This window comes from Plectropomus leopardus, chromosome 16 (genome assembly GCF_026936395.1).
Source record: "Plectropomus leopardus strain MGB_pleo_1.0 chromosome 16, ASM2693639v1, whole genome shotgun sequence".
NCBI lineage: Eukaryota > Metazoa > Chordata > Actinopteri > Perciformes > Serranidae > Plectropomus > Plectropomus leopardus.
Genome location: NC_142191.1, coordinates 24,824,103 through 24,849,226, shown reverse-complemented (window position 1 = coordinate 24,849,226; position 25,124 = coordinate 24,824,103). Strand labels below are relative to the sequence as shown.

General features: G+C 35.6%; 2 protein-coding genes across 3 annotated transcripts in view; one reads left to right on the top strand and one right to left on the bottom strand.

Moving 5' to 3' along the window:
• The window catches only part of vash2 (vasohibin 2), a 70,604-nt gene extending 45,706 nt beyond the window's left edge, over window positions 1-24,898 (top strand). For both annotated transcript variants that reach the window (XM_088089138.1, XM_042504087.2), the window contains exon 9: window positions 17,426-24,898. In XM_088089138.1, coding sequence (XP_087945264.1) covers window positions 17,426-17,495 — 70 coding nt within the window. In that variant the 3' untranslated portion in view covers window positions 17,496-24,898. The remainder of the gene's footprint in view (window positions 1-17,425) is intronic.
• Window positions 3,770-25,124, bottom strand: part of angel2 (angel homolog 2 (Drosophila)) — a 36,364-nt gene continuing 15,009 nt past the window's right edge. The window contains exon 9 of the mRNA XM_042504086.2: window positions 3,770-4,069. Coding sequence (XP_042360020.2) covers window positions 3,999-4,069 — 71 coding nt within the window. The 3' untranslated portion in view covers window positions 3,770-3,998. The remainder of the gene's footprint in view (window positions 4,070-25,124) is intronic.

Below are 25,124 nucleotides of genomic sequence, written 5' to 3'. Positions count from 1 at the left end.
GGTCATTTTTTCAACATGCATTTTTATGGTGTTTTTGGCCGTTTTTGCAAAATCCTGCGCCATGGCGTGTCTTTGCACGCTATGTTATGCTGGTTTGAGGTGTTTTCAGCTGTTTTTGGGAGATGTCATATTTTGACATTTTTGCCATACTATAGCCTTGCCTTTCAGGTCATTTTTTCAACATGCATTATTATGGTGTTTTTGGCCGTTTGTGCAAAATTCTGCGCCATGGTGTGTCTTTGCACGCTATTTTATGCCTTTTGGAGGTGTTTTCAGCTGTTTTTGGGACATGTCATATTTTGACATTTTTGCCATACTATAGCCTTGCCTTTCGGGTCATTTATTCAACATGCATTTTTCATGGTGTTTTTGACTGTTTGTGCAAACTTCTGTGCTAGCGTGCTTGTTTGCACGCTATTTTATTCTGCTTTGAGGTGTTTTCAGCTATTTTGGGGACATGTCATATTTTGACATTTTTGCCATACTATAGCCTTGCCTTTCGGGTCATTTTTTCAACATGCATTATTATGGTGTTTTTGGCCGTTTTTGCAAAATTCTGCGCCATGGCGTGTCTTTTTACGCTATTTTATGCTGTTTGGAGGTGTTTTCAGCTATTTTGGGGACATGTCATATTTTGACATTTTTGCCATACTATAGCCTTGCCTTTCGGGTCATTTTTTCAACATGCATTTTTATGGTGTTCTTTGCTGTTTGTGCAAACTTCTGTGCTAGCGCGCTTGTTTGCACGCTATTTTATTCTGCTTTGAGGTGTTTTCAGCTGTTTTTGGGACATGTCATATTTTGACATTTTTGCCATACTATAGCCTTGCCTTTCGGGTCATTTTTTCAACATGCATTTTCATGGTGTTTTTGGCCGTTTTTGCAAAATTCTGCGCCATGGTGTGTCTTTGCACGCTATTTTATGCTGGTTTAAAGTTTTTTCAGCTATTTTGGGGACATGTCATATTTTGACATTTTTGCCACACTATAGCCTTGCCTTTCGGGTCATTTTTTCAACATGCATTTTTATGGTGTTCTTTGCCGTTTGTGCAAACTTCTGTGCTAGCGCGCTTGTTTGCACGCTATTTTATTCTGCTTTGAGGTGTTTTCAGCTGTTTTTGGGACATGTCATATTTTGACATTTTTGCCATACTATAGCCTTGCCTTTCGGGTCATTTTTTCAACATGCATTATTATGGTGTTTTTGGCCGTTTTTGCAAAATCCTGCGCCATGGCGTGTCTTTGCACGCTATGTTATGCTGGTTTGAGGTGTTTTCAGCTGTTTTTGGGAGATGTCATATTTTGACATTTTTGCCATACTATAGCCTTGCCTTTCAGGTCATTTTTTCAACATGCATTATTATGGTGTTTTTGGCCGTTTGTGCAAAATTCTGCGCCATGGTGTGTCTTTGCACGCTATTTTATGCCTTTTGGAGGTGTTTTCAGCTGTTTTTGGGACATGTCATATTTTGACATTTTTGCCATACTATAGCCTTGCCTTTCGGGTCATTTATTCAACATGCATTTTTCATGGTGTTTTTGACTGTTTGTGCAAACTTCTGTGCTAGCGTGCTTGTTTGCACGCTATTTTATTCTGCTTTGAGGTGTTTTCAGCTATTTTGGGGACATGTCATATTTTGACATTTTTGCATACTATAGCCTTGCCTTTCGGGTCATTTTTTCAACATGCATTATTATGGTGTTTTGGCCGTTTTGCAAAATTCTGCGCCATGGCGTGTCTTTTACGCTATTTATTTTATGCTGTTTGGAGGTGTTTTCAGCTATTTTGGGGACATGTCATATTTTGACATTTTTGCCATACTATAGCCTTGCCTTTCGGGTCATTTTTTCAACATGCATTTTTATGGTGTTCTTTGCTGTTTGTGCAAACTTCTGTGCTAGCGCGCTTGTTTGCACGCTATTTTATTCTGCTTTGAGGTGTTTTCAGCTGTTTTTGGGACATGTCATATTTTGACATTTTTGCCATACTATAGCCTTGCCTTTCGGGTCATTTTTTCAACATGCATTTTCATGGTGTTTTTGGCCGTTTTTGCAAAATTCTGCGCCATGGTGTGTCTTTGCACGCTATTTTATGCTGGTTTAAAGTTTTTTCAGCTGTTTTTGGGACATGTCATATTTTGACATTTTTGCCATACTATAGCCTTGCCTTTCGGGTCATTTTTTCAACATGCATTTTTATGGTGTTTTTGACTGTTTGTGCAAACTTCTGTGCTAGCGTGCTTGTTTGCACGCTATTTTATTCTACTTTGAGGTGTTTTCAGCTATTTTGGGTACATGTCATATTTTGACATTTTTGCCATACTATAGCCTTGCCTTTCAGGTCATTTTTTCAACATGCATTATTATGGTGTTTTTGGCCGTTTTTGCAAAATTCTGCGCCATGGCGTGTCTTTGCACGCTATTTTATGCTGTTTGGAGGTGTTTTCAGCTGTTTGTGGGACATGTCATATTTTGACATTTTTGCCATACTATAGCCTTGCCTTTCGGGTCATTTTTTCAACATGCTTTATTATGGTGTTTTTGGCCGTTTGTGCAAAATTCTGCGCCATGGCGTGTCTTTGCACGCTATTTTATGCTGTTTGGAGGTGTTTTCAGCTGTTTGTGGGACATGTCATATTTTGACATTTTTGCCATACTTTAGCCTTGCCTTTCGGGTCATTTTTTCAACCTGCATTTTTATGGTGTTTTTGACTGTTTGTGCAAACTTCTGTGCTAGCGCGCTTTTTTGCACGCTATTTTATTCCGCTTTGAGGTGTTTTCAGCTGTTTTTGGGACATGTCATATTTTGACATTTTTGCCATACTATAGCCTTGCCTTTCGGGTCATTTTTTCAACCTGCATTTTTATGGTGTTTTTGACTGTTTGTGCAAACTTCTGTGCTAGCGCGCTTGTTTGCACGCTATTTTATGCTGCTTTGAGGTGTTTTCAGCTGTTTTTGGGACATGTCATATTTTGACATTTTTGCCATACTATAGCCTTGCCTTTCGGGTCATTTTTTCAACATGCATTATTATGGTGTTTTTGGCCGTTTTTGCAAAATTCTGCGCCATGGCGTGTCTTTGCACGCTATTTTATGCTGCTTTGAGGTGTTTTCAGCTGTTTTTGGGACATGTCATATTTTGACATTTTTGCCATACTATAGCCTTGCCTTTCGGGTCATTTATTCAACATGCATTTTTCATGGTGTTTTTGACTGTTTGTGCAAACTTCTGTGCTAGGGCGCTTGTTTGCACGCTATTTTATGCTGCTTTGAGATGTTTTCAGCTGTTTTTGGGAAATGTCATATTTTGACAATTTTGCCATACTATAGCCTTGCCTTTCGGGTCATTTTTCAACATGCATTGTTATTGTGTTTTTGGCTGTTTGTGCAAAATCCTGCGCCATGGCTTTTCTTTGCACGCTATTTTATGCTGGTTTGAGGTGTTTTCAGTTGTTTTTGGGTCATGTCATTTTTTGACATTTTTGCCATACTATAGCCTTGCCTTTCGGGTCATTTTTTCAACATGCATTATTATGGTGTTTTTGGCCGTTTTTGCAAAAATCTGCGCCATGGCGTGTCTTTGCACGCTATTTTATGCTGTTTGGAGCAGTTTTCATCTGTTTTTGGGACATGTCATATTTTGACATTTTTGCCATACTATAGCCTTTGTTTTTTTGTCCTTTGTTCATCAGGCTTTTTTATTGTGTTTTGTGCTATTTTTTCAACAACCTCTGCTATGTTACAAATGAGGGAGAACAACACAGTAACTGTCTGAATTAACAATAACTTTATTAAAGTTTACACAACAACAGGTAACGAAGATGTTGGTCAGTAGTCAGTAGTGAGGAGTTGGTGTTGGGTGCATGACGTGTGTGGGTGCTAACGTAAACTTTAAGAAAACACAGGATGAAACACAACAGAAACAGTAAAAAAAAGTGCCTGAGGGGTACCAGCTTTCCAGAAGGAAGAGAGAGAGCCATATTGGAATTGGCCAACTTTATATAGACTGGTGACAGGTGAAGTGAATCCGAACATGGAGGTAGGAAGAGCCAGTCAAGCAGAGAGAGCCTGAAAAGAAAGAGTACAGTCAAGCCAAACAGGAACTGACAAAGATCCCAGGGGTACCACAGTCATCCAAAATCATGGAAAAGAACTACATAGTAAAGTACTGTATGTCCTCCAAAATCATGAAATGACTTTCATAATGTTCAGTTTAAAAAAATGCTATTTCATGGTGTTTTTGATCATTTTTACAAAATACTATGCTATGGCGTGTATTGGCATGCTATTTCATGTGGTTTAATGTGGTTTTCGGCAGTTTTTTGGACATGTCATATTTTGACATTTTTGCCTTACTATAGCCTTGCATTTTTGGTGGATTTTTCAAAGTGCCATTTTATGCTCTTTTTGGTCGTTTTTGCAAAAAAATATGCTATAGCGTGTCTCGGCACGCTGTTTTATATAGTTTAATGTGGTTTTTAAGAGTTTTTTGGACATATCGTTTTTTGACATTTTTGCCTTACTATAGCCTTGCATTTTTGGTGAATTTTTCAAAGTGTGATATTACTGTGTTTTTTGTCATTTTTGCAAAATACTATGCTATGGCGTGTCTTGGCATGCTATTTCGTGTGGTTTAATGTGGTTTTTAGCTGTTTTTTGGACATGTCATATTTTGACATTTTTGCCTTACTATAGCCTTGCATTTTTGGTGGATTTTTCAACATCCTATTTTATGGTGTTTTTGGTCATTTTTGCAAAATACTATGCTATGGCGGGTCTTGGCATGCTATTTCATGTGGTTTAATGTGGTTTTTAGCTGTTTTTTGGACATGTCATATTTTGACATTTTTGCCTTACTATAGCCTTGCATTTTTGGTGGATTTTTCAAAGTGCTCTTTTTGGTCGTTTTTGCAAAAAAATATGCTATAGCGTGTCTCGGCACGCTGTTTTATGTACTTTAATGTAGTTTTTAGGAGTTTCTTTGACATATCGTTTTTTGACATTTTTGCCTTACTATAGCCTTGCATTTTTGGTGAATTTTTCAAAGTGTGATATTATGGTGTTTTTGTTCATTTTTGCAAAATACTATGCTATGGCGTGTCTTGGCATGCTATTTCATGTGGTTTAATGTGGTTTTTAGCTGTTTTTTGGACATGTCATATTTTGACATTTTTGCCTTGCTATAGCCTTGCATTTTTGGTGGATTATTCAACATCCTATTTTATGGTGTTTTTTGTCATTTTTGCAAAATACTATGCTATAGCATGTCTCGATACTCTATTTTCTGTTGTTTAATGTGGTTTTTAGCGGTTTTTTGGACATGTCATATTTTGACATTTTTGCCTTACTATAGCCTTGCATTTTTGGTGGATTTTTCAACATCCTATTTTATGGTGTTTTTGTTCATTTTTGTAAAATACTATGCTATGGCATGTCTCGCCACACTATTTCATGTGGTTTAACATAGTTTTCGGCAGTTTTTTGGACATGTCATATTTTGACATTTTTGCCTTACTATAGCCTTGCTTTTTTGGTGGATTTTTCAAAGTGCTATTTTATGGTCTTTTTGGTCGTTTTTGCAAAAAAATATCCTATAGCGTGTCTCGGCACGCTGTTTTATGTACTTTAATGTAGTTTTTAGGAGTTTCTTTGACATATCGTTTTTTGACATTTTTGCCTTACTATAGCCTTGCATTTTTGGTGAATTTTTCAAAGTGTGATATTACTGTGTTTTTTGTTCATTTTTACAAAATACTATGCTATGGCGTGTCTTGGCATGCTATTTCATGTGGTTTTCGGCAGTTTTTTGGACATGTCATATTTTGACATTTTTGCCTTACTATAGCCTTGCATTTTTGGTGGATTTTTCAAAGTGCCATTTTATGCTCTTTTTGGTCGTTTTTGCAAAAAAATATGCTATAGCGTGTCTCGGCACGCTGTTTTATATAGTTTAATGTGTTTTTAAGGAGTTTTTTGGACATGTCATATTTTGACATTTTTGCCTTACTATAGCCTTGCATTTTTCGTGGATTTTTCAACATCCTATTTTATGGTGTTTTTGGTCATTTTTGTAAAATACTATGCTATGGCGTGTCTCGCCATGCTATTTTATGTGGTTGAATGTGGGTTTTAGCTGGGGGTTTTTTGACATGTCATATTTTGACATTTTTGCCTTACTATAGCCTTGCATTTTTGGTGGATTTTTCAAAGTGTGATATTATGGTGTTTTTGTTCATTTTTGCAAAATACTATGCTATGGCGTGTCTCGCCACGCTATTTTATGTGGTTGAATGTGGTTTTTAGCTGTTTTTTGGACATGTCATATTTTGACATTTTTGCCTTACTATAGCCTTGCATTTTTGGTGGATTTTTCAACATCCTATTTTATGGTGTTTTTGGTCATTTTTGTAAAATACTATGCTATGGCGTGTCTCGCCACACTATTTCATGTGGTTTAACATAGTTTTCGGCAGTTTTTTGGACATGTCATATTTTGACATTTTTGCCTTACTATAGCCTTGCTTTTTTGGTGGATTTTTCAAAGTGCTATTTTATGGTCTTTTTGGTCGTTTTTGCAAAAAAATATCCTATAGCGTGTCTCGGCACGCTGTTTTATGTACTTTAATGTAGTTTTTAGGAGTTTCTTTGACATATCGTTTTTTGACATTTTTGCCTTACTATAGCCTTGCATTTTTGGTGAATTTTTCAAAGTGTGATATTACTGTGTTTTTTGTTCATTTTTACAAAATACTATGCTATGGCGTGTCTTGGCATGCTATTTCATGTGGTTTTCGGCAGTTTTTTGGACATGTCATATTTTGACATTTTTGCCTTACTATAGCCTTGCATTTTTGGTGGATTTTTCAAAGTGCCATTTTATGCTCTTTTTGGTCGTTTTTGCAAAAAAATATGCTATAGCGTGTCTCGGCACGCTGTTTTATATAGTTTAATGTGTTTTTTAGGAGTTTTTGGACATGTCATATTTTGACATTTTTGCCTTACTATAGCCTTGCATTTTTCGTGGATTTTTCAACATCCTATTTTATGGTGTTTTTGGTCATTTTTGTAAAATACTATGCTATGGCGTGTCTCGCCATGCTATTTTATGTGGTTGAATGTGGGTTTTAGCTGGGGTTTTTTTAACATGTCATATTTTGACATTTTTGCCTTACTATAGCCTTGCATTTTTGGTGGATTTTTCAAAGTGTGATATTATGGTGTTTTTGTTCATTTTTGCAAAATACTATGCTATGGCGTGTCTCGCCACGCTATTTTATGTGGTTGAATGTGGTTTTTAGCTGTTTTTTGGACATGTCATATTTTGACATTTTTGCCTTACTATAGCCTTGCATTTTTGGTGGATTTTTCAACATCCTATTTTATGGTGTTTTTGGTCATTTTTGTAAAATACTATGCTATGGCGTGTCTCGCCACACTATTTCATGTGGTTTAACATAGTTTTCGGCAGTTTTTTGGACATGTCATATTTTGACATTTTTGCCTTACTATAGCCTTGCTTTTTTGGTGGATTTTTCAAAGTGCTATTTTATGGTCTTTTTGGTCGTTTTTGCAAAAAAATATCCTATAGCGTGTCTCGGCACGCTGTTTTATGTACTTTAATGTAGTTTTTAGGAGTTTCTTTGACATCGTTTTTTGACATTTTTGCCTTACTATAGCCTTGCATTTTTGGTGAATTTTTCAAAGTGTGATATTACGGTGTTTTTGTTCATTTTTACAAAATACTATGCTATGGCGTGTCTTGGCATGCTATTTCATGTGGTTTAATGTGGTTTTCGGCAGTTTTTTGGACATGTCATATTTTGACATTTTTGCCTTACTATAGCCTTGCATTTTTGGTGGATTTTTCAAAGTGCCATTTTATGCTCTTTTTGGTCGTTTTTGCAAAAAAATATGCTATAGCGTGTCTCGGCACGCTGTTTTATATAGTTTAATGTGTTTTTAAGGAGTTTTTTGGACATGTCATATTTTGACATTTTTGCCTTACTATAGCCTTGCATTTTTCGTGGATTTTTCAACATCCTATTTTATGGTGTTTTTGGTCATTTTTGTAAAATACTATGCTATGGCGTGTCTCGCCACGCTATTTTATGTGGTTGAATGTGGGTTTTAGCTGGGGTTTTTTTGACATGTCATATTTTGACATTTTTGCCTTACTATAGCCTTGCATTTTTGGTGGATTTTTCAAAGTGTGATATTATGGTGTTTTTGTTCATTTTTGCAAAATACTATGCTATGGCGTGTCTTGGCATGCTATTTCATGTGGTTTAATGTGGTTTTTAGCTGTTTTTTGGACATGTCATATTTTGACATTTTTGCCTTACTATAGCCTTGCATTTTTGGTGGATTATTCAACATCCTATTTTATGGTGTTTTTTGTCATTTTTGCAAAATACTATGCTATGGCGTGTCTCGCCACGCTATTTTATGTGGTTGAATGTGGTTTTTAGCTGTTTTTTGGACATGTCATATTTTGACATTTTTGCCTTACTATAGCCTTGCATTTTTGGTGAATTTTTCAAAGTGTGATATTATGGTGTTTTTGTTCATTTTAACAAAATACTATGCTATGGCGTGTCTCGCCACGCTATTTTATGTGGTTGAATGTGGTTTTTAGCTGTTTTTTGGACATGTCATATTTTGACATTTTTGCCTTACTATAGCCTTGCATTTTTGGTGGATTTTTCAACATCCTATTTTATGGTGTTTTTGGTCATTTTTGTAAAATACTATGCTATGGCGTGTCTCGCCACACTATTTCATGTGGTTTAACATAGTTTTCGGCAGTTTTTTGGACATGTCATATTTTGACATTTTTGCCTTACTATAGCCTTTCTTTTTTGGTGGATTTTTCAAAGTGCTATTTTATGGTCTTTTTGGTCGTTTTTGCAAAAAAATATCCTATAGCGTGTCTCGGCACGCTGTTTTATGTACTTTAATGTAGTTTTTAGGAGTTTCTTTGACATATCGTTTTTTGACATTTTTGCCTTACTATAGCCTTGCATTTTTGGTGAATTTTTCAAAGTGTGATATTACGGTGTATTTGTTCATTTTTACAAAATACTATGCTATGGCGTGTCTTGGCATGCTATTTCATGTGGTTTAATGTGGTTTTCGGCAGTTTTTTGGACATGTCATATTTTGACATTTTTGCCTTACTATAGCCTTGCATTTTTGGTGGATTTTTCAAAGTGCCATTTTATGCTCTTTTTGGTCGTTTTTGCAAAAAAATATGCTATAGCGTGTCTCGGCACGCTGTTTTATATAGTTTAATGTGTTTTTAAGGAGTTTTTTGGACATGTCATATTTTGACATTTTTGCCTTACTATAGCCTTGCATTTTTCGTGGATTTTTCAACATCCTATTTTATGGTGTTTTTGGTCATTTTTGTAAAATACTATGCTATGGCGTGTCTCATACGCTATTTTATGTGGTTGAATGTGGGTTTTAGCTGGGTTTTTTTAACATGTCATATTTTGACATTTTTGCCTTACTATAGCCTTGCATTTTTGGTGGATTTTTCAAAGTGTGATATTATGGTGTTTTTGTTCATTTTTGCAAAATACTATGCTATGGCGTGTCTTGGCATGCTATTTCATGTGGTTTAATGTGGTTTTTAGCTGTTTTTTGGACATGTCATATTTTGACATTTTTGCCTTACTATAGCCTTTGCATTTTGGTGGATTTTTCAAAGTGCCATTTTATGCTCTTTTGGTCGTTTTGCAAAAAAAATATGCTATAGCGTGTCTCGGCACGCTGTTTTATATAGTTTAATGTGGTTTTTAGCTGTTTTTTGGACATGTCATATTTTGACATTTTTGCCTTACTATAGCCTTGCAGTTTTGGTGGATTTTTCAACATCCTATTTTATGGTGTTTTTTGTCATTTTTGCAAAATACTATGCTATGGCGTGTCTTGGCATGCTATTTCATGTGGTTTAATGTGGTTTTTAGCTGTTTTTTGGACATGTCATATTTTGACATTTCTGCCTTACTATAGCCTTGCATTTTTGGTGGATTATTCAACATCCTATTTTATGGTGTTTTTGGTCATTTTGCAAAATACTATGCTATGGCGTGTCTCGCCACGCTATTTTATGTGGTTGAATGTGGTTTTTAGCTGTTTTTTGGACATGTCATATTTTGACATTTTTGCCTTGCTATAGCCTTGCATTTTTGGTGGATTTTTCAAAGTGTGATATTACGGTGTTTTTGTTCATTTTTACAAAATACTATGCTATGGCGTGTCTTGGCATGCTATTTCATGTGGTTTAATGTGGTTTTTGGCAGTTTTTTGGACATGTCATATTTTGACATTTTTGCCTTACTATAGCCTTGCATTTTTGGTGGATTTTTCAAAGTGCCATTTTATGCTCTTTTTGGTCGTTTTTGCAAAAAAAATATGCTATAGCGTGTCTCGGCACGCTGTTTTATATAGTTTAATGTGGTTTTTAGCTGTTTTTTGGACATGTCATATTTTGACATTTTTGCCTTACTATAGCCTTGCATTTTTGGTGGATTTTTCAAAGTGCCATTTTATGCTCTTTTTGGTCGTTTTTGCAAAAAATATGCTATAGCGTGTCTCGCACGCTGTTTTATATAGTTTAATGTGTTTTTAGGAGTTTTTGGACATGTCATATTTTGACATTTTTGCCTTACTATAGCCTTGCATTTTTCGTGGATTTTTCAACATCCTATTTTATGGTGTTTTGGTCATTTTTGTAAAATACTATGCTATGGCGTGTCTCATACGCTATTTTATGTGGTTGAATGTGGGTTTTAGCTGGGGTTTTTTTGACATGTCATATTTTGACATTTTTGCCTTACTATAGCCTTGCATTTTTGGTGGATTTTTCAAAGTGTGATATTATGGTGTTTTTGTTCATTTTTGCAAAATACTATGCTATGGCGTGTCTTGGCATGCTATTTCATGTGGTTTAATGTGGTTTTTAGCTGTTTTTTGGACATGTCATATTTTGACATTTTTGCCTTACTATAGCCTTGCATTTTTGGTGGATTTTTCAAAGTGCCATTTTATGCTCTTTTTGGTCGTTTTTGCAAAAAAATATGCTATAGCGTGTCTCGGCACGCTGTTTTATATAGTTTAATGTGGTTTTAGCTGTTTTTGGACATGTCATATTTTGACATTTTGCCTTACTATAGCCTTGCAGTTTTGGTGGATTTTTCAACATCCTATTTTATGGTGTTTTTTGTCATTTTTGCAAAATACTATGCTATGGCGTGTCTTGGCATGCTATTTCATGTGGTTTAATGTGGTTTTTGGCAGTTTTTGGACATGTCATATTTTGACATTTTTGCCTTTACTATAGCCTTGCATTTTTGGTGGATTTTTCAAAGTGCCATTTTATGCTCTTTTGGTCATTTTGCAAAAAAATATGCTATAGCGTGTCTCGGCACGCTGTTTTATATAGTTTAATGTGTTTTTTAGGAGTTTTTTGGACATATCGTTTTTTGACATTTTTGCCTTACTATAGCCTTGCATTTTTGGTGGATTTTTCAAAGTGTGATATTATGGTGTTTTTTGTCATTTTTGCAAAATACTATGCTATGGCGTGTCTTGGCATGCTATTTCATGTGGTTTAATGTGGTTTTTAGCTGTTTTTTGGACATGTCATATTTTGACATTTTTGCCTTACTATAGCCTTGCATTTTTGGTGGATTATTCAACATCCTATTTTATGGTGTTTTTGGTCATTTTTGCAAAATACTATGCTATGGCGTGTCTCGCCACGCTATTTTATGTGGTTGAATGTGGTTTTTAGCTGTTTTTTGGACATGTCATATTTTGACATTTTTGCCTTACTATAGCCTTGCATTTTTGGTGGATTTTTCAACATCCTATTTTATGGTGTTTTTGGTCATTTTTGTAAAATACTATGCTATGGCGTGTCTCGCCACACTATTTCATGTGGTTTAACATAGTTTTCGGCAGTTTTTGGACATGTCATATTTTGACATTTTTGCCTTTACTATAGCCTTGCATTTTTGGTGGATTTTTCAAAGTGCTATTTTATGGTCTTTTTGGTCGTTTTTGCAAAAAAATATCCTATAGCGTGTCTCGGCACGCTGTTTTATGTACTTTAATGTAGTTTTTAGGAGTTTCTTTGACATATCGTTTTTTGACATTTTTGCCTTACTATAGCCTTGCATTTTTGGTGAATTTTTCAAAGTGTGATATTACGGTGTTTTTGTTCATTTTTACAAAATACTATGCTATGGCGTGTCTTGGCATGCTATTTCATGTGGTTTAATGTGGTTTTCGGCAGTTTTTTGGACATGTCATATTTTGACATTTTTGCCTTACTATAGCCTTGCATTTTTGGTGGATTTTTCAAAGTGCCATTTTATGCTGTTTTTGGTCGTTTTTGCAAAAATATGCTATAAGCGTGTCTCGCACGCTGTTTTATATAGTTTAATGTGTTTTTAGGAGTTTTTGGACATGTCATATTTTGACATTTTTGCCTTACTATAGCCTTGCATTTTTCGTGGATTTTTCAACATCCTATTTTATGGTGTTTTTGGTCATTTTTGTAAAATACTATGCTATGGCGTGTCTCGCCACGCTATTTTATGTGGTTGAATGTGGGTTTTAGCTGGGGTTTTTTTGACATGTCATATTTTGACATTTTTGCCTTACTATAGCCTTGCATTTTTGGTGGATTTTTCAAAGTGTGATATTATGGTGTTTTGTTCATTTTGCAAAATACTATGCTATGGCGTGTCTTGGCATGCTATTTCATGTGGTTTAATGTGGTTTTTAGCTGTTTTTTGGACATGTCATATTTTGACATTTTTGCCTTACTATAGCCTTGCATTTTTGGTGGATTTTTCAAAGTGCCATTTTATGCTCTTTTTGGTCGTTTTTGCAAAAAAAATATGCTATAGCGTGTCTCGGCACGCTGTTTTATATAGTTTAATGTGGTTTTTAGCTGTTTTTTGGACATGTCATATTTTGACATTTTTGCCTTACTATAGCCTTGCATTTATGGTGGATTTTTCAACATCCTATTTTATGGTGTTTTTTGTCATTTTTGCAAAATACTATGCTATGGCGTGTCTTGGCATGCTATTTCATGTGGTTTAATGTGGTTTTCGGCAGTTTTTTGGACATGTCATATTTTGACATTTTTGCCTTACTATAGCCTTGCATTTTTGGTGGATTTTTCAAAGTGCCATTTTATGCTCTTTTTGGTCATTTTTGAAAAAAAATATGCTATAGCGTGTCTCGGCACGCTGTTTTATATAGTTTAATGTGTTTTTTAGGAGTTTTTTGGACATATCGTTTTTTTGACATTTTTGCCTTACTATAGCCTTGCATTTTTGGTGGATTTTTCAAAGTGTGATATTATGGTGTTTTTTGTCATTTTTGCAAAATACTATGCTATGGCGTGTCTTGGCATGCTATTTCATGTGGTTTAATGTGGTTTTTAGCTGTTTTTTGGACATGTCATATTTTGACATTTCTGCCTTACTATAGCCTTGCATTTTTGGTGGATTATTCAACATCCTATTTTATGGTGTTTTTGGTCATTTTTGCAAAATACTATGCTATGGCGTGTCTCGCCACGCTATTTTATGTGGTTGAATGTGGTTTTTAGCTGTTTTTTGGACATGTCATATTTTGACATTTTTGCCTTGCTATAGCCTTGCATTTTTGGTGGATTTTTCAAAGTGTGATATTACGGTGTTTTTGTTCATTTTTACAAAATACTATGCTATGGCGTGTCTTGGCATGCTATTTCATGTGGTTTAATGTGGTTTTTGGCAGTTTTTTGGACATGTCATATTTTGACATTTTTGCCTTACTATAGCCTTGCATTTTTGGTGGATTTTTCAAAGTGCCATTTTATGCTCTTTTTGGTCGTTTTTGCAAAAAAAATATGCTATAGCGTGTCTCGGCACGCTGTTTTATATAGTTTAATGTGGTTTTTAGCTGTTTTTTGGACATGTCATATTTTGACATTTTTGCCTTACTATAGCCTTGCATTTTTGGTGGATTTTTCAACATCCTATTTTATGGTGTTTTTGTTCATTTTTGTAAAATACTATGCTATGGCGTGTCTTGGCATGCTATTTCATGTGGTTTAATGTGGTTTTTAGCTGTTTTTTGGACATGTCATATTTTGACATTTTTGCCTTGCTATAGCCTTGCATTTTTGGTGGATTTTTCAAAGTGTGATATTATGGTGTTTTTTGTCATTTTTGCAAAATACTATGCTATGGCGTGTCTTGGCATGCTATTTCATGTGGTTTAATGTGGTTTTCGGCAGTTTTTTGGACATGTCATATTTTGACATTTTGCATTTTTGGTGGATTTTTCAAAGTGCCATTTTATGCTCTTTTTGGTCGTTTTTGCAAAAAAATATGCTATAGCGTGTCTCGGCACGCTGTTTTATATAGTTTAATGTGTTTTTTAGGAGTTTTTTGGACATATCGTTTTTTAACATTTTTGCCTTACTTGCCTTGCATTTTTGGTGGATTTTTCAAAGTGTGATATTATGGTGTTTTTTGTCATTTTTGCAAAATACTATGCTATGGCGTGTCTTGGCATGCTATTTCATGTGGTTTAATGTGGTTTTTAGCTGTTTTTTGGACATGTCATATTTTGACATTTTTGCCTTACTATAGCCTTGCATTTTTGGTGGATTATTCAACATCCTATTTTATGGTGTTTTTGGTCATTTTTGCAAAATACTATGCTATGGCGTGTCTCGCCACGCTATTTTATGTGGTTGAATGTGGTTTTTAGCTGTTTTTTGGACATGTCATATTTTGACATTTTTGCCTTACTATAGCCTTGCATTTTTGGTGGATTTTTCAAAGTGTGATATTATGGTGTTTTTTGTCATTTTTGCAAAATACTATGCTATGGCGTGTCTTGGCATGCTATTTCATGTGGTTTAATGTGGTTTTTAGCTGTTTTTTGGACATGTCATATTTTGACATTTTTGCCTTACTATAGCCTTGCATTTTTGGTGGATTTTTCAAAGTGCCATTTTATGCTCTTTTTGGTCGTTTTTGCAAAAAAATATGCTATAGCGTGTCTCGACACGCTGTTTTATATAGTTTAATGTGTTTTTTATGAGTTTTTTGGACATATCGTTTTTTGACATTTTTGCCTTACTATAGCCTTGCATTTTTGGTGGATTTTTCAAAGTGCCATTTTATGGTCTTTTTTGTCATTTTTGCAAAAAAAATATCCTATAGTGTTTCTCGGCACGCTGTTTTATATAGTGTAATGTGGTTTTGGACCATATCATTTTTTGACATTTTTGCCTTACTATAGCCTTGCATTTTTGGTGGATTTTTCAACATCCTATTTTATGGTGTTTTTTGTCATTTTTGCAAAATACTATGCTACGGCGTGTCTTGGCATTCTATTTTATGTGGTTTAATGTGGATTTCGGCAGTTTTTTGGACATGTCATATTTTGACATTTTTGCCTTACTTTTGTCTTGTATTTTCGGTGGATATTTCAACATGCTATATTATAGTGTTTCTGGTCGTTTTTGCAAAACACTATGCTATGGCGTGTGTTGGCACGCTACTTTATGTGGTTGAATGTGGTTTTTAGGAGTTTTTTGGACATGTCATATTTTGACATTTTTGCCTTACTATAGCCTTGCATTTTTGGTGGATTTTTCACCATGCTATTTCATGATGTTTTTGGTCATTTTTACGAAATACTATGCTATGGGGTGTCTCGGAAAGGTATTTTATGTGCTTTAATGTGGTTTTCAGCAGTTTTTTGGACGTGTAACTTTTTAATAGTTTTGCTTTTAATAGCCTTGCATTTTCTGTGGATTTTTCAATGTGCTATTTTCTGGTGTTTTTGGTCATTTCTTCCAAATACTATGCTATGGCATGTTTTGGCATGCTATTTCATGTGATTTTATGTGGTTTTCAGGAGTTTTTTGGACATGTCATATTTTGACCTTCTTTTCCATGCCATAGTCTTGCACTTTTGGTGGATTGTTCGACCTGCTATGTTATTGTGTTTTGGGCCATTATCGCAACAACCTATGCTATGGTGTGTCTCGGTACGCTATATGATGTGGTTTAATGTGGTTTTCAGCAGTTTTTGGACGTCATATTTTGACAATTTTGCCTTGGTGAATTGTTCAACATGCTATCTTGTGGTGTTTTTGGCCATTTTTTGAACGTCCAATGCTACGGTGTGTCTTGTCCAAAATACGCCAAAAAACGTAGATACTAAAAATTGAAATAATAAAAAAGTAATACTATAGCATGTCATCGAAAATATGCCTACAAAGTCATACTACATAGCATGTCATCCAAAATACGCACAAAAAGTCATAATATAGCATCTCATCCAAAATATGCCTAAAAAGTCTTACCGTTGCAAGTCTTCCACAATATGCCCAAAAACTCATACTCTAGCATATCATCCAAAACATGACCAAAAAAGTCACACTTTAGTATGTCGTCTAAAATATGCCCAAAAAGGTCATCCTATAGTATGTCTTCCAAAACATGCCCAAGAAGTCATACTTAAGCAAGTCATCCAAAATACACCCAAAGAGTCATACTTATAACATGTCGTTCAAAATATGCCTAAAAAGACAAAGTGTCATATGTCATCCAAAGTATGCCTACAAAGTATCATATGCTGTCAAAACTGTGCCTGTCATATAGTACGTCTTCCAAAATATGCCCAAAAACTCACACTATAGTTTGTCGTCCAAAATATGTTTAAAAAAGTCATTGTACAGTATGCCAGAAGGTCATAATATAACTATGTCTTCTAAAATATGCCCAGAAGGTCGTAGTAAAGCATGTTGTCCAAAAAATGCCCAAAAATTCATACTGTAGCATGTCGTCTAAAATATGCCCAAAAAGTTATATTATAGTATGTCTTCCAAAATATGTCCAAGAAGTCATACTATAGTATGTTGTCCAAAATATGCCTGAAAAAGCCATAGTACAGTATGTACAGTATATGCCTACGAGTCCGGCTTAGGCCCTTTGCTGTATGTCATCTCTTCTCTCTCTCCTCCTTTCACGCTATATCTGTCCTATTAAATAAAGGCACTGAAAAAGCGCAAAAATATATATATATATATTTTTTAAAAATGCCCAAAAAGTCGCACTGAAGAATATCGTGCATAATATGCTCAAAAAGTCATAGCATTGTATGTCTTCCAAAATATGCCCAAAAAGAAGACATAGTATGGTCATGGACATATTTTACATTTATATAACATTCTATACAATGACTTTTTATATTTTATTACATCTTTTGACCTACTGTGTTATGACATTTTTATGACATACTGTACTATATTTTTCTAACATATTTATGTTTTTTTTGTTGTTGTTTTTTTGGGTAATCTGACCATTTTTCTGCTGTCTGTTCGTCTTTCAGGCCGGCCTCAGTGGAGAGGAAACCTCCTGAGCTTAGCACCCTCAGTGACGGCTACCAGATCCGCATCTGATCCCCTTCATTACCTCCCAAATCCATCCAGCCTTCTCCTGAGGAGTTACTACCTGCCACCAACGCTTTCAGAAGAGGTGTCACTGCAGCTGGAGCGATTTCACACAGACAAGGTGGCTGATCAACACACAAAAAATGTTACAAGAGCTTTTCTGAGCTGGAACGGGATGAACCTCTTTGAAGCTGAGAATCAGACTGCTTTAAACTTAACAGATAACTCTTTGGTAGCAATGGATCCTTGACAACAGCCTGGTTATCAAACACCTGAGAGCAGCAGCTCTTTCTCTTATACTGTCACAATTCAGTCATGTAGCTGAAGCGTTTACCCTCTGACGCTAAGTTCAGAAGAAGCTACATGAGTGTATTGCTATATTTAAAACATTTCAATTAACTGGCAGGAAAATTAAAAGCTGAGAGCTGTCATGTCCTGACATTGGATTTAACTAAGTATTTCTGTGACCCCTGAGTGACAATGTTCCTTCAAGAAGGGCAACAACAGGAAGTGGGAGAGAAGAAAGGGTAGACATTTTCTAGTACAAATAGGTGAGCGTATTCTTTAGTGGTTGAGTAAGACAAGTTGCCATGGTGGAAGAGTCATAACAAAAAAAAATAGTTTCTCTTTGCACACAACAGACTTAATATATGATTTATAAGGGAGGTTTTGACATTTTATCATTTTAAATGATTAATTATCATAATGGCACCTCAATAGCACAATTTTACTACTGAGAATTTAGACAGTTGATATTTTTTGTCAGGGTTTGAAGCAGCAATTACTTTACAGGGTTTCATTTTGTTGTCAGTTTCCCATCATGGCAGGCCTTGAGACTACAGGGAGGCAGATATGAAGGAAGAATGAGATTCACGGGTGTAGGTGTTCTTATTACACTTAACTCTCACATGCCTGCTCAACTGCTGCAGCACTTTGGCTTTAATGAAAAGTCCACTGAAGGATTGTTCAGAGGTAATGTCTAAGTTCTGATTTGACTTTAACAAACCCTCCTGAACCAGCAGAAACTTACTTAAGATGACTAAGTAGACTTCCACATGCAGATTCTATTGATCAGAGCGGACGAGTGTAGAATAACGAGAGGATGCTCAATAAAGTATGCAGGGGAATCAAAGGCACAGAGTCGATAGAGAGGAAAAGGAAGAAGAACAGAAGAGGTGGAAAGGGGTAAGAGGATAGGGAGTGGTATAGAGAAAGGATTCACTGCAGAACATCAGTGAATGATCATTAGAGCACTGCGGCAAACCTCCTGCCCCCCACCACCTCCTTATTCCCCTCTTCCGCTGCCCTCTGTTGACACATAACTGCATACATAACCACAGCCCTGTTTCCATCCAAGCAAAACTCCTCAACAGTGGAAAGACTCGATCTCAATTACTGACAAGAGTTGGACAAGAAAATCAGGATCACAACATTTAAAGCTAAATATGGAAAAACATTTAAAGCTAAAGAGGGCCTTGCTGATATTCTGTATCAAGATAAAAGAAAAGGTTTTGCATGTTTGTCAAAGGAACTATTAATTGGGTCAGTCATTCAAACCCCTCATAATAATTGACTTGTTTGAATGGAAATGTAGCTTTAAGTTATGCTGCATTAGGTTTTTACAGGAGAAGTAATCACACTAACCCCCACATACAATGACTACCTACAGACTGTTGCACAGTACGATCCAGCACTATCTAGATAGAGGGACTGTTACTTGATTTAAAGGATGAGAAAGATTTCGGTGCCTTAAGTGAATAACTTCAAATTTGGCACAAATGTCCACCTGGACTCAAAAATGAACTGATAGAATTTTGGTGGTCAAAGGTCAAGGTCACTGTGCTCTTGTGTCCACCTCATTCTCAAGAACACGATATCTCAAGAATTCTTTGGAGGGAATTTTCTCAAATTTGGCACAAATGTCACTTGGACTTAAGAATGAACCGATTGGATTTTGGTGGTCAAAGGTCAGGGTCACTGCAACCTTTTGTTGCATTTGTTACTCTCATGAGTACCATATTTTTAAAAAATAAGGTCCTGGAGGGAATTTCCTCAAATTTGGCACAATTGTCCACTTTGGCTCAAAAGTGAAGCAATTAGATTTTGGTGGTCAAAGGTCACTGTGACCTGACATCCATCTCATGAAGGTAAAATTTTAAGTAGGCCTTGAAGGAATTTCCTTAAATTCGGCACAAACATCAACTTGGACTAAAGGATGAACTGATTCGATTCTAGTTAATTTTTAATAGTGTTACACGAATTTGTCTTTATTTCTACTTGCTTTTTCCAATTGTTCCTTTTTTTTCTTGTGTAAAACTGGATGCTTTCACAACTTTAATCTCTAAAAGTCATTCGAATGATTACAGTCCTCCAAAGAAAAATTTTTCAGTTGAACTGCTCACAGCTTTATGTGCACACTGAACCCATAACCTGCGATGACAGGCCACAAGTAGACATGGCTTCATTTTAGTGGGTGAAGTGGTGAAAGTATCCAGTAAAGCAAAAAGCAAATATTAGAAATATATCAGCTTGTAATCAGCTTTTGGTCACTCAGACTTTGGTGATACGAGTCTGGACAGTTATATGGGTAAAAAAAAACTAAAGACAATTTATCAAAGATTGAGATGTGAATGATACAGCATCAACCATAATATCATTTAACAATAAACATAAACACTCATTAAGAAGTAAACAGTTTCGGCGAATGAGAACACTCTGTATTACTCTTAAAATGACCGTGATCACAGAAAAGGTACCTTAAAAAGTACAATCTGAAAAATTAAATCACTAGTATTTCCAAAACAATTTAGCAGAAGGCTTGTGGGGCTTCGTATGTGTTGACTAAAGTCCGCTGTAGCCAACCCACGTGTTCAAACTAACACACTGTTGGCCAGCTGGCTGCTGCCTTCACAGCTGTTTCACCAACAGCTGGAATATAAAATCTTTCAGCTTGTCCGAATTCAGCTGCAGCCAGTTTGTCCACTCAAACAAACGAGAAGTGAAGGCAGATGTTGGCTGAGTGAGCACTTTAACAAAGGCCTCATTCAAGACAGATTTATCTGGCGGAGGGGTGCAACACTCTGCACGCTGTCAGCAGATAGGAAAGGCAGGCGGGACGGTGAGATCAGGATCTTTAGAGGGCTCTAAGAGGATCGTTTTGGTCACCAAATACTCCTATAATTGAGCTTTGTCATGTCTGATTCTCAACAATTAATGCATTTTGCCTTTTGGTTTAATACTCAAAAACTGAGATTTAGAGTCGAAGGGCACCACCATAATTCTGCAACATAAGCACAAATCCAATATTTGTTTGTCAACCCTTAAACGTAAAAAAAAAAAAAAAGTCTGTGTTTCTGTGAAGAACTCATATTTTCAGTTCAGGAGACAAAAAAAGTCAGGAAATTACGAAAGCTCTCAGAGCAGCACGATGAATTGTCTCTTTGTTCAGAGAAGCTTCTGTACGTATATGAGAGCCCATTCAGTACTGTATGCACTGCTTCACGCTCGTATGCGTGATGTATCATAGGGATTGTCCAAAAATAATCAAGTGTGAAATGGATTGTTTTTTGGATTCTCCTATTGAGGCCTTCGATGATCACAGACAAGCTTGAAATCTCACGTCACACGTCATAGTTGACTAAAACACGTAAACGGATGGTTGAATATCACGTATCAAAGTGGAGATAAAACAAAAAAAAAAAGTCAAAAGAAACCGGAAATCTGAATGGATATTCAACACAGGCTGTACTTAGATAGAGTATATATACTGTATATGTGTACATCTAAATGCTTCTACGTTTATTCATGTTTGTTACATCCACAGAATGTAGTGTGCAGTTTAAGCCTTCAGACGGAGAAATATATAACTCAGTTTTAATTAAGAAAAGATAAGTGAAAAAGTACCACCAGTTTACACATAATTAAGGGGTTAAATGTCTTGCTCAAGGGCAATTTAAGGGCAGCTATGGTGTGAAGAAATTATCATTTTTAATTAGATTAAATCCATGATTTACAAAAACATCTTTCAAGCCTAGCTCTCTTAGCTACCTAGAACTATATGGATGATACCAACAGGATACTTGAAAAAAATGACAACTGACTTCTATAGTTTTCATCTGAAGGATTAACTTTAATAAAAATGTTGTTCCCCAAAATCAAGTGCAAAGATTATCTTTGTTCAGGTAAACTGCACCAGGCAATTTTAGATTTTCTTGGCGATCAAAAGTGGCATTGAGTGTAGCTACAAATTTTTCAATAATGAAATAACAAAACTCCTAACGTTAACATCTGGGTACTGCAAACAAAAGGTAGCCAACTATCTAAAAGCACTCTGGTGTTTTTGGCCATTAGTAGCGCTGTGGAGCTATAATTTAAAAACCTTTTTTGTTATTACCTCACTCAGGCTCTGAGATAACATTATCTTTTGCCTTTTGCTTAGAAGTGGTGAATTTACAGCTCACAGCAACTTAATATGACACAGTTTGGCTTTCAGTTGACATTTAGTGTTGGTAAGTATTGTTGCACATTTCTGATGGTGTTTTAGGGTAGCTATCAGGTGTTAGCTCAAAGCTTGATTTGTTTACTATATATTATTTAGTTAGTATGCATTAGCTTGGAGGGCTAACAGTATTATTTGCACGTCATTGTCACTTCGCACTCAACCCTGTTAAAATTCTTAAACCCTATATGGGAGAATAAAGGAAATTAAGTCAAATATTCGTACGGGAAAGCCTAGCCTAGTTTACATAAGTCAGAACAGCCCTAATACTAACTTATCTGTGCCAATTAATGCCAAGAAAGACGAGGATGTAAACTTTTTCATTTAAACTTATGCAAAGGGTATATGTTCGCAAATGCCTGGTGCAGCTTTGACTTCATACCAAATGGAACAAAGATAATCTTACAAATCTATGAATTTTAGGGGAAAACACATGCCTCATTTGGTGTTTTGGTCGCATCAGTCATCTGCGGGAGGATTTCAGTCTGTGTACAGATTGTTTCTGAATATTGTCATTTGATTGTTGTATTGCTTTTCTTTGAATGTTTCACAATGTGTTCTCACTCACAGAACAAGTATGTTTTGTTGCCAACTGAACATTTTATCTGAGCTTTTTGTTCTAACAAGCTATGCACACGCTGTGTTAGAGAGCAGGTTATGACAAAAGAAATAACAAAAAAAAAACTAAAATCCTTGTCTTCCAATTCAATCAATAGAGGAGGAAAGTGTTTGTGATTCAATCTACACAAAAAAAAAATCAAATTAACTGCATTTTAAAACATCTGCACAGAAAAAAAAATCTTGGTCTATGAGAATAACTGGCCAAGAACCCACAGCTTTCTCTCTGTGCAAATCCAGCCTGAGCCATTATCACCGATTCAAGGTGCTGTGAGAAGAAGCAGAATATTTTTACATATTTCTGACGTTAGGCCAGCAGTGGACCATAACACAGCACAGAGACAGAGATCAGACTGTCTGGCACAAAGCAACCAGCTCAACATGTTAATATTTGTACTGAAGCTTACGAGTTGATACTTTCTAAAGGCTTGATGTTTGTTAGCATACAGAAAAAGCACAAAGCTGCTTTGCTTTTTGAATATTCAAAATCTATTTCACACCGGAGTTGTGAACAAACAAGAAGGAAGAATTGGTGCATTTTCACACTGAGGACAAAACATATCTTGGAGGACATTTTTCAAGAAAGACTTTTCTCGCTGACAATGTTGATGTATTTTTGGAAGTATACAAACAGAGATTCAACAGTTACCAAGGATCTAAAGTTCACAAATTATCACAAAAACCTTGGATTCAAACACAAACTTAAAACCTGCAGTTCTGGTGATTTCAACCCAACAACAGAGACAAACTACCTGAGGACACAGGAACTGTGACACATCACCACAAAAAACAACAACCCAAAACAGTGATACTCAATGTAGCAACTGAGATCTGTTCCTATGTCAGTTTGCAATAGAGACTTCTGTGCTTGACAATTTATCTTATTGAATGTTTTCTTTTTTTTAAATTAATTTGTTTGTTTTCTTTCAAATCTGTTTTATCAAGACATTTGGGTTTGATTCATTGATTGTACATTATCATTTTGAATGAGATGCATTTGTTTAAAATAAGAAAAAGAAAAAAAGAACAGTAGTGTAGCAGGTGTTCTTTTTGATGGCCTTTGATTTGTTTCCAAAGTGCTGATATCACATTTCTTAACTCCATCTTGGTCCAAAACTTTCTGTACTGTTAAATGTACTGTAGTCTGTTTAAACATCAGCAATTAATAAGGAAACGTTTAATGAGAAACGTTAAACTCACTGGACAGAAAGATCATGGCATGCTACAGGCTCACCTATATAACCTCATGATTTTAACATGAATTCTGTTACCTGCTCTCTCTGTCCTACAAAAAAATATACACACCAAAATCCAAAAGTTCCCTATTGTGTATGGTAATGAAATTCAAAATTTTTGCTGGACAAAAAAAAATGCATTGAAAATTGTATTTGTGCACTGTGACTGCAGAATTTACAAAAAAAGAAGTTATTTTTCCTCCTAATAGCCAAACCAAATTTAGAGCAACATTTCTGACAAGGTTTGATATAAAAAAAATTATTGGACAATAAAAAATGTCCATGTGAAGCTTCCAGTGCCTCCGCAGTATAGGTGTATCTTTAAGTTTTGACTTTGTGTTTTTGGTGTGGTGTTTGGAGGAGTTGCTCATGCAACAAAACGTTTCTGATTTTGTAATCTGGTGAAAGTCACAGCTACCCAATTCTTGTTTGGCTAAATGTTTTTATTTCCTGATGGAACATGTAACATGGAAAATTCTACACCAAAAAAAAAAAAGTTTAGTTGCCATTTTTTTTGCCTGTTTCTGGAAATATTTTCTTGTTACAAACGTTTAATAGCGGGCAGATCTGCTCCGTGCTATAAAGAACAAACTCTTGAGTCTGAAGTGGCTTAAGACCACCAAAATTAAGTGTGATGTGTTATGTGTGTGAATTGAACCCCAAACCACTGTAACAGTATTCAGCGTCTTCAATTCTGAGTGATTTTTAAATGTGGAAACACCACAGAGCTCTAAGGAGCTGGTCCACACACACACACACACACACACATACACACGCACGCACACACACACACACACACGCACACACACGCACACACACACACACGCACACACACACACACACAATAACAATTATTATTTTTGAAAAATGCTGTTGCGGTTCCCTGTGTGAGAACGTGGTGTGGTTTTGTATTCCTGTGGAGATCAATAGAAGAAGATGTGACCCTCAGTAAATATTATTGTAACGTTCCTACTGTTACAGTTTCGGTGGTCTGACAGCAGCTGCTTTTATCAACAACTGTAGCAGCATGTGTTCTTTTAATAAATGATCTATGTTTTTAACCAAGTGTTCTTTTTCTTTTACTGAGGTACAAATATATCCCACAATTTATCTGATGATTTCAGCTACTTGTTACTTTGCGAGTTTATTTTTTATAATAAAGCTTATTAGAAGCGTATAAAACATACTGCTAATTTGAATTAGCCCGTTGTGAGAGCGCCATCATTAAATCGACAGGACTAATTTAACTGGCTGATTTTAGCTTATCTCAGATGTATTTGTATTGGC